Source organism: Nanorana parkeri, unplaced genomic scaffold, assembly GCF_000935625.1.
Source record: "Nanorana parkeri isolate BGI_ZX_2015 unplaced genomic scaffold, ASM93562v1 scaffold711, whole genome shotgun sequence".
Classification (NCBI taxonomy): Eukaryota; Metazoa; Chordata; class Amphibia; order Anura; family Dicroglossidae; genus Nanorana; species Nanorana parkeri.
In genome coordinates, this window is record NW_017306979.1 from 579,387 (window position 1) to 588,484 (window position 9,098).

The 9,098-nt window shown below is 40.7% G+C and overlaps 1 protein-coding gene across 1 annotated transcript in view; it reads right to left on the bottom strand.

The window, feature by feature from the left end:
- The window catches only part of PMM1 (phosphomannomutase 1), a 56,396-nt gene that overhangs the window by 24,385 nt on the left and 22,913 nt on the right, over positions 1 to 9,098 (bottom strand). Inside the window, exon 3 of the mRNA XM_018563922.1 lies at positions 2,107 to 2,183. Coding sequence (XP_018419424.1) covers positions 2,107 to 2,183 — 77 coding nt within the window. The remainder of the gene's footprint in view (positions 1 to 2,106; positions 2,184 to 9,098) is intronic.

Here is a 9,098-nt window from a genome sequence, read left to right on the forward strand (position 1 = left end):
TAGACTTCTTTACTAACTCCCAGAAGTGCAAAACGGTAGTATATTTAATAGCATTCAATCTGTACAGATATTTTTTCATTTTGTTAAATATTACTATCAACCTTGTTCAAGAAAAAGTTTATTTTCTTAAGTGCTAATACCTAAGTATTCCATAACAACTATTTAGAATTCATTCTGCTGAAATCAGACCAATACAAGATAGATTCTGGTTAGTTGCAATGGGTTACTGTACTTTTAACCAGGATAACTCTTTATAATTTATGTATGGAAATTTTTAAAAGAAGAAAATATTTTGTTGCCCGTAGTAATAAAACAGCTTCCATCAGCCAAGCCTCCCCACCTTTCATGGCAACTTGTCTGAAAGCTGAAAGACAAAGGCCTCTTCCTCATATCCTGCTCACCAAAGGGGATGTGTGTGTGTGTGTGTGTGTATGTATGTGGGGGGTGGGGGTGGCGAGGGGGGGGACTTCTAGAATCTAGAAGTCCCTTTTAGCATAAGGAGGCCAACTGATATCCTGCCTCCCTAATGGGAAATAGTAAAGGGTATACTTTATAACTCAATCCCCACAACAATGTAAACAATGGCCCTCAATGTCATACATGTTGCTGGATCTACAATTGAGAATCTGGGACTACATATGGAAAGAAGCTCACTCCTGCATCATAAAAGAGAGGTATGTTGATGAACCTATGCTCCTAGTCCCAGACTTCAAGAACTACAACGCGGTGGCAGACGAGATCGCCAAGGTGGTTGCAGTTGTCCTAATTGATTCTGCAACATATGAATGGGTGCAGCAGAGAGGATTGGCCATAATCATAGACATGATCAAAACTTTAGTAGTGCACAATGTGTGCAAAAGTGCATTAATGGCCATTGCAAAACTACTCCATCGGGTGAGAGGCCTACACATATACATATATATATGTAATACATTCTTCCCTTTATTATATCAATTGAGCTGTTCTTAAAAATTAGATAAATAACATAGCATAGAATACTATTGTGTTTTATGTGTTTACCATTTGCTGAAAAAGTACACAATTTAACTGCCACTATTTTTCTAGGAATTTTTTAGGCATTTATGGTACTCTGCTGCCATCTAGAGAAATGTTCACCTCATAGAACTTGATTTAGGGCTCAAAATAGAAATGGCTACAAAAATTTACAAGATAAAAAAGCTTACAATTTTAGCTGAAGGGCACTTCACAATGAGAGAACACTTAAGCTGCACCACAAGGGAGGGAGGGTGCCAACCCGTTTCCTGCGTTCGTTTATATATCAGAAGCCTCATCTAATCATGGACCAGCTATAATGATTAGGGGCTTGGTCGCCCCCCTCCTTGCAAGGTGCCCCTCTTATGTTAAAATGCATGTGGCCTGGTTTAGTAAAGGAAGATGGGGCTGCTTGCTGCCCTCACTTTCAAAGGATTACATTGTACTGTTTTGAAACTTCACATGCAGCTTTAAGGCATCCCCCAAGCATGTTGCTTAGAGAATATATGTATTTTCGATGTTGCCCTTTAAGCTGCATTTAAATATCTACTCCCAGCTGAATGGTATTTTTTTTAAATCCCCTATTTTAGCTCCCAGCTACTAATGCCTTTTTTTAAAATAAGCTTGCAAATTCACCTTGAAAAAAAGTGCTATATTTAGGGTCCTTGGATTTCCTGCTGGGTTCTCCAAACTTCCTGTATAGCTGGTTCTCTCAAGCCTAGTGTTAACATATAGATGGTAATCTGTCATGAGGAAGTATTTAGCATACCATTGCTGACCTACTGACAATGCTATTTGCTTTGATGTCATGCTGACCATCTCACTTCAAGGCTTTTGGAGTCCATGACCGTAAAACAAGTATGCACTGATAAATTAATGTAAGGGCTATTCTCATTATTTCAATAAGTAGGTTAGTAGTTGTGACCTATATACTTTTTTATTTTTTCCTTTAGCAAACAAACAATTTACAAGTAAGCAGTAACCATTATAACATATTTTGGATTAAAAAAAAATACACAGTACATAATAAGTAAAATGATGAATCTAGGGTATTGAGAATAATGTTATGAGGAAATTATGCTTTTGAGAAATTCAAATAAACTTTTGTCTTACTTGTCTTGAAATCAGTTGACCATCTTTGTACTGAACCGTTCCATTCTCAGCAAACACGTAATCAAATTTGTGCACCACTAAGCAAGGAAAACACAAGAAAAAGATCCTGTAGTCAATATGAGACAAATAAGATCCTAAAAAAAAAAATTGTGGAATAGATAGGTTTAATTGTGAGGAGAATGTCTGAACAGTTTACACAATTAATGACATGGTTATTGAAAACAGCACTACAAAATGACTTAAGGAAACTTTCAGAAAAATATAAAACCTCATAATCATAGCAATTAGTACTTTTTTCACTAAAAGTGTTTCATTATTTTCAAAAGCTTGGCCATTCTAGGAACAGAAGCCTTCCAAATGAGTGATTGTCATAGTTATAATGACTAGGGATGAGTGAATCTGTCTGGGTTCAGTTCATACAGGATTAGCCGAATCTGACGTCTGCAAAACCCAAATGCCACACATACCTGGCTTCTGTGCTGTGTTTTTCCCTTTGCCCTGTTTCCCAGATTTTTCTCCTTGGGAGGTCACGCGGCTGCAGCCAATCTGGTCTCCACCTTCCCTATTTAGGGTTAGCTCAGCTGTTGCTCGGGGTTGAGCAACGCGTCTGTTCACTAGCTGCCGGACTCCCTTTGTTGATCGTGATTCCTGTGTTCCTAGTGATTCCTGTGTTCCTAGTGATTCCTGAGACATCCTGTGATTACAAGTTTCCCTGTGCTTTCTTGGATCCCCATGCTTTCTGGTCTCCTGTGGCTTCCTGTGTACCCCTGAGGATTTATGTGTTGGCTGCATTACCTGCTTTGTTCTTCTCTGCAGTCCTGTTTGCTCTGAGTTCCCTTTGTACTGGGAGTTGTTTGTACTGTTTGTATCCACATCTTTTGTATTCCTTCACTCCAGCTCCTGCAATCCCCCATTGTCCTGCTTCCTCGGTGCCTCAGCTTGCAGTGCGCATTCTGAACTGCAGTACTGTAGGATGCCCCGATGTGTATCCCTTGTGTCCCCTTGTCCCCTTGTGTTCCTGTATATTCTGAGCTTTTCATTTTATTTGTGTCAATCTGCAGCACTGTGCAATGCATGTGTCTGCATTTCCCCATCTACCTGTGTCCTCTGTGTATCTGCCTGAGGTGTTATCCTGTGTTGCAGTGTTGGAGTCTTCAACCTAGTGTTCCTGCACTACTATCACACACTTTCCCCAGTGTATCCTACACATCAGCGCAATTCACTTTCTCTGTGGGTGTGTCATCTTGTATACCCTGAACCTCAGTGTATGCACGTTCCCTGTGTGTATCTGCTACTGTATCTTGAATCTCTGTGTACACACTTTCCCCTTCATCCTGCACCTCTGTGTTATGTTAGTCTTTTCTATAGTACCACTGCTACTATACTACACCTTTTGGTTTTAGACTTCTTTTCTACCTGTCACTGAATCCAGTTCCCCGGTGCTGTTTTCAGCTTTGTCTGCACAGGTGTGCTGGAGGGGCCGCAATCTGGGAGCTGTCCTGAAGCACAACATCCCCACCATCAGGGGGATGATGGGGACCTGGCACTCCTTAGATTCTGCCCTCTAGCACAACCACGCCAAATGTGAAGTCACCCTGTCCTTATACTCTATGTGACTGGTGCCACAGGCATGACTCCCGCTCCGTCAGTCTTGGGCTTCTTCGCGAAACCCAGAACTCACATTCCCAAGTGCCAATGGTTCCCAGACGGTGACACCAAACCCCGCTGAAGTCTATGGCTCTGTTCACACCTAGGCGTATCGAATATGCGCGTTTGTCGCGCGTTTCGTGACGCACGTTTTTACCGCGATTTGCTGTAAAAAAAAATGCACGACAAACGCGCTTTTCCGAGGGCTACTTGGCTGTATCCCAATGGAAACGCGCGACAAAAACGCCGCAAAGAAGCTCATGTACCTTTTCAGGCGTAGGCCGTTTTGTAGCGCGTTCAGACAGGCTGAAATACGGCAAGGTGTGAACCATACCCATAGAAAACAATGGGATTTTCATGTTTGAGCGTTTTGTAGAGCGTTCGTAGAGCGTTGAACGCGCTACAAAACGTACAGGTGTGAACCAGGCCTATGGGAGACAAATCTTAATGCTAAATTCTAGCCAGTTTCAAGGGTAATAGGTAAGCTATTGTCAAAAAAAGGTCAGGGCGCTAGGCAGTATCATGGGGGACATGTAATAAAGAAATTTAAATAATGCTGTAGAGTGGGAAGAGGGTCTTTTCGAGTGACTTCGAGGGCGACGTTGAAAATACACAAATACTTTAAATAACATACTTTGAGATGGCTTAAAGCTGCACATGGTGTTACAACAGTATGATTTTTACAGACAGCATCAGTGACAGCGTACACCGGCAATTCATATTTTGCTGCGCAGTTGTTTTTTTCTTTTACAATTTGCTGATATACAGAAGCAGCACCCAAATATGATTAATTGAATGAATTACAAAAAATGGCATGGGGTTCCACTTTATATTCTAACCAGACCTATACCCAGACATGCAGCCTGGATGGCCGGAAAAGTGAGGGAAGTGAGCAAGCAATCCCAACAGGTATTGGTCTTAAGGGGAACCCCATGTGGCTGATCCGAACCCCATGTACGGCAATAGCACGTGACTATACGGAGTTCCGAACCGACCGAGTCATCACAAGGACGTGGTGATTACACTCCCAGCCTCACCTGCACCGAGATTTCCCAGCTTGCAGGTCAACAATCTTAGTCCAGCAGACTGAGAGCGATCATCACTAGGGTTCGTTAACTCCGCAGTTAACCTTTTACACACAAAACAATAGCTGCCACCACGTGTTTTAACAGAAACACACCATTCTCAACAAAGGCAGTGACAATTCAAAAACTTTAACAAAGTCCTGGTTTTGGTAGATGGTGAGAGCATTTTTGTTGATGTTAAACGAGAGCTCCCTGACTGCCCTGCACAATCACTTTTTGTCAATCCTCTAGGGCAGGGCTCAAAATTTCCACTCGCCCCCTCGCAATTGGCGAGTGAAAATTGCGTGGGGGCGAGTGGAAATCCAGGTGGGGGACAATATATATACGGTTAATTTTAATATATCATCACCAGATTTAAACTTTTGAATTTGGTGGTAACTTTCAGTTCATGGCTCAAGGTGAATTGGAGTTCACCTGGGTCGTTATCATGCCGTTATCCGTGCCAGGCCATCTTGTGTTTAACTAGATCTGTAGAGTGCTAATTTATTGGTGATCTGCAATTAATCTTGGTTGACTTTCATTAGTGCTTTATGAGAATCCTCATAAGCAGCTATGTCAAATATAAACAACTCGAACACTTTGTGGGATATTGTAAAATCTAGAACTATCAAGGGGCAAATTAGCAGATAACTGACTACTCTTAAATGCATATGGGCAAGGCCAGAGGGGACTGTGGAATGCAAGGAATCTTTTATATTTGATTCAGCCATATCCATACAAGACTTCCTAATTGTAACTGTGTTGCTCAGACCTCATTACTATCACTCCCCACACCGGCTTTCTCTTTTTCTAAATCTCACTTTTAAAGCACTACATCAAACTACTCTGTATCTTTATATGAAGCTTTAAGGCATCCCCCATGCATGTTATTTAAAGCATTTGTGTTTTTTTTAATGTTGCCCTTTAAACAGCTTTAAAAAACCCAATGCCAGCTGAATGGTATTTTTTCAAAATCCCCCATTGCAGTTCCCAGCTACCAGAATGAGCACTATCAGTTTGTACCAATGCCTTTTGGTCCAGCCATGGCTCCTCAGGTGTTCAGCAAGACGTTGGCGCTAGTGTTAGCCCCTTTGAGGTTGAGAGAGATACCAATTGTACCTTGACCTTCTATTGAACGTGGAGCCTTACTCTTATCCATCACCATTCAGACTGTGGAGAACTTCGGTAGATTTTAAATCTAGAGAAGTCTGGTCGACTCTATTACTTCATCTGCAATATCTAGGGCTGATGCACATATCAGCAAATATGAAACACTGTAGTCACTAGACATGTGCAATTTGTTTCGTTCCGAATTGAAATTCGTACAAATTTCTGTACATTCGGATGCATCCGAATTTTCAAATGACAGGAATAACGAATCTGAATGAATCTGAATGTTTGATACATCCGATTTTCATTCGGAAACGAAACACAACACTTGTATCTCAAATGAAAACAAAGTAACAATATTGTTACAAAATGTAAATAATGAAAGCAGCCAAGAGAGCTGTGTTATTCTGTTACAGCTTCTGCTTCTTTGAGGATACCTACATCCCAATGTAAAGAATCTGGCAGCTGTCACAGAATACACAAAACTTTTTTGCTGTTCACAGAAATAGTTATAATATAAAAACAGCATGCAGTTCCTGGCAATTCATACCAGACCCTTTAGGTCTGGTAGGAATTTTAAGGGGGAACCCCAATGCCAAAAAAGTTTTTTTTAAATGGGGATAGTTATCAGCTCCTTGCCTGGCAACCAACATCGTCTAATTTATGCTGACATCCAGACTTGATAGAGGTGTTCACATAGCTATTTTGGCTAAAATCCCATATCAGACCCTTAATCCGAGCAGCAGCCTGGTGGGGCAAGAAAACTTTCTCTCTCAGGTCCGCTCCTGTGGGACTGACAGAAGGCAGTGGGCGGAGTAATAGCCAGCTTGCTATTGCACTTTAAAATAGCCAATAGCAGAATGGCTGCCTCCCACTGCCTTCTGTCAGTCCCAGAGGAGCGGACCTGAGAGAGAAACTTCTCTCTCAGGTCCGCTCTTCTGCTGATTGACAGAAGGCTGTAGGCGGAGCAATAGCCAGCCTGCTATTGGCTATTGCAATTTAAAATGGCCAATAACAAGCTTTGTTTATTTCTGCCCTCTGCCAGAAGTAGACATTGCATCGTGGAGGTTTTTTTTTTCAATTGGCCGATGCTGGAATGACTTTGTGGGACATCTTTTTAATTTATTTTAAATAAAAGAATCGTCCAAAATTCATGTTTTGTTTTTTGTTCAATTAAAGGAATTTTATGGTGTTGTGTGTTTATATTCATTTTAATTAACCCTTTAGTGAATGAGTAAAAGCTCTCAGGAGAACAGAAGAAGAGTTGGGAACTGTGGCAGGTAGATACAGTTATCAGCATTTCCAAGCACTTACAAGTCCACCACGCACTACCTGTAGCTGAAATATAACTTTTTAGTAGCTTTACCCTTTAACAAATTTTGGCAAGTTGTAGATGGTTAACATTCAGCTTGATTGTTAGCCAAAATAGCTACGTGAACACCTCTATCAAGTCTGAATGTCAGCATAAATTAGACGATGTTGGTTGCCAGGCAAGTAGCTGATAAGTATTATGAGCTCCCAACTGACTGTTTGCCTTTTGTCAGTAAATATGTCTGTTAAACACAATGTCACATCCTCAAATTACATTGTGAATACAATTTTATCACTTGTGAAATATCGGAGACATCTCTTTTATGGACTATTATTCACTATTAAAGGACATTATCACATACTGTATGTTGTTTATGTGTGAAATTTATCATAGTTTTTAAAGCTGTTTTGTTAATATTTGTTTTCAAATACTAATACTCCTGTTGGATTTGGTATTATAAAAAAAACACATCACTTATGTGTATTATATTTGTTTATATAGTAACATTTCTAATTTGTATTTGTTTTCAGAACACTGCAATGCTTCCATAACATATTTTGTTAGTAAATATTTCTATTAGAGGTGCACCAAAATGAGCATTTCAAAAACAAAACCGAAATGAAAAACAATGTTGTACAGAAAAAAACAAATTTCTAACTTTTTAAAATATTTTAAAATATTTTATATTTATTTATTTTTTATAAACATTGACATTTTTTATTTTTTATATTTTATTTTTATTTTTTACTTTACTTTCTGCTTCGATAAATCTTACGAAGGCAAGCTTTACTGTCAATTTGAGCATCTGAGGAGATGTATAATAAAGTATTGTCCTATTACAACCCAAAAAAAATACAATTATTTTCAAAAAATATAAGCAAAAAGTTAAAAATCACTGTCTCTGCACTTTTCAGAATCAAATCAGAAGAATGCAAAGGGAGGGGGCACACTCACACAGGAATCAGCATAGGTCTTAGAACTGGAAGGGGAACATTGTTTTGTGTTCTGCAGAAACAGTGGCATAAGAGCTGTCGATCAAGAAGCTTTCTCCTCTGCAGAGTGTGGTCGGGAATGAATAGGAGTGAGCTGTCAAAGTCTGTGTCTTGGTTTCTACTCCTCACAGAAGCATGGAATAAATAACAACTTACACTGTGAGAGTTAGGTGGCTGAGCTGTGATAAATAATGCAAGATGAGACTTCTTCTTTAAAGAGACCCTGTTGCCAGACCATTTATTTCAACAACAATGTCCCCATGATATGTGCGCACCTGGGAGCCACCCACTTGGATGCGATGTTAGCAGCTCCTGCAGGCTCAGAACTGTCATTCAATTGACACTATATAGTATTCCCCTTTATTCCTTCCACAATAGCTACATAAAAGGTTTTGTAGGGAGATAAAGGAAGGGGTAGAGCAGCTGGGTCAGATATTAATTCAGGGGTGTGGACATTTAAAAAAAAACTACTAAGGATGCACCAATACCGGTTTTTCGGGTACCGATTTTTTTGCTTTCGGATCTCGCCTACACTGAATACTAATACCGGTGCTTCCGCTGACATAGAGCAGGCTTTCCTGGTAATCAGGAAACCGGGCAGCAGGTAATGACATCCCGCCCAGGTTCCTGATTGCCACGGAAGCCGGCTCCATGTTGTTTGGCCTGCTTGATTGCGATTGGCCGGGAAACCTGCTTCCCGGTCAATCAGGAAGCCGGGTGGCGAGTAATGACCTGATTGACCGGGAAACTGGCTTGATGCTGATTGGCTGGAAAGCCGGCTTCCTGGCCAATCAGCAAGGAACCGGCTTCCCGGGCCAATCAGAAAACCAGCTTCCTGATTGCACGGGAAGCTGGCTCCATGTTCCC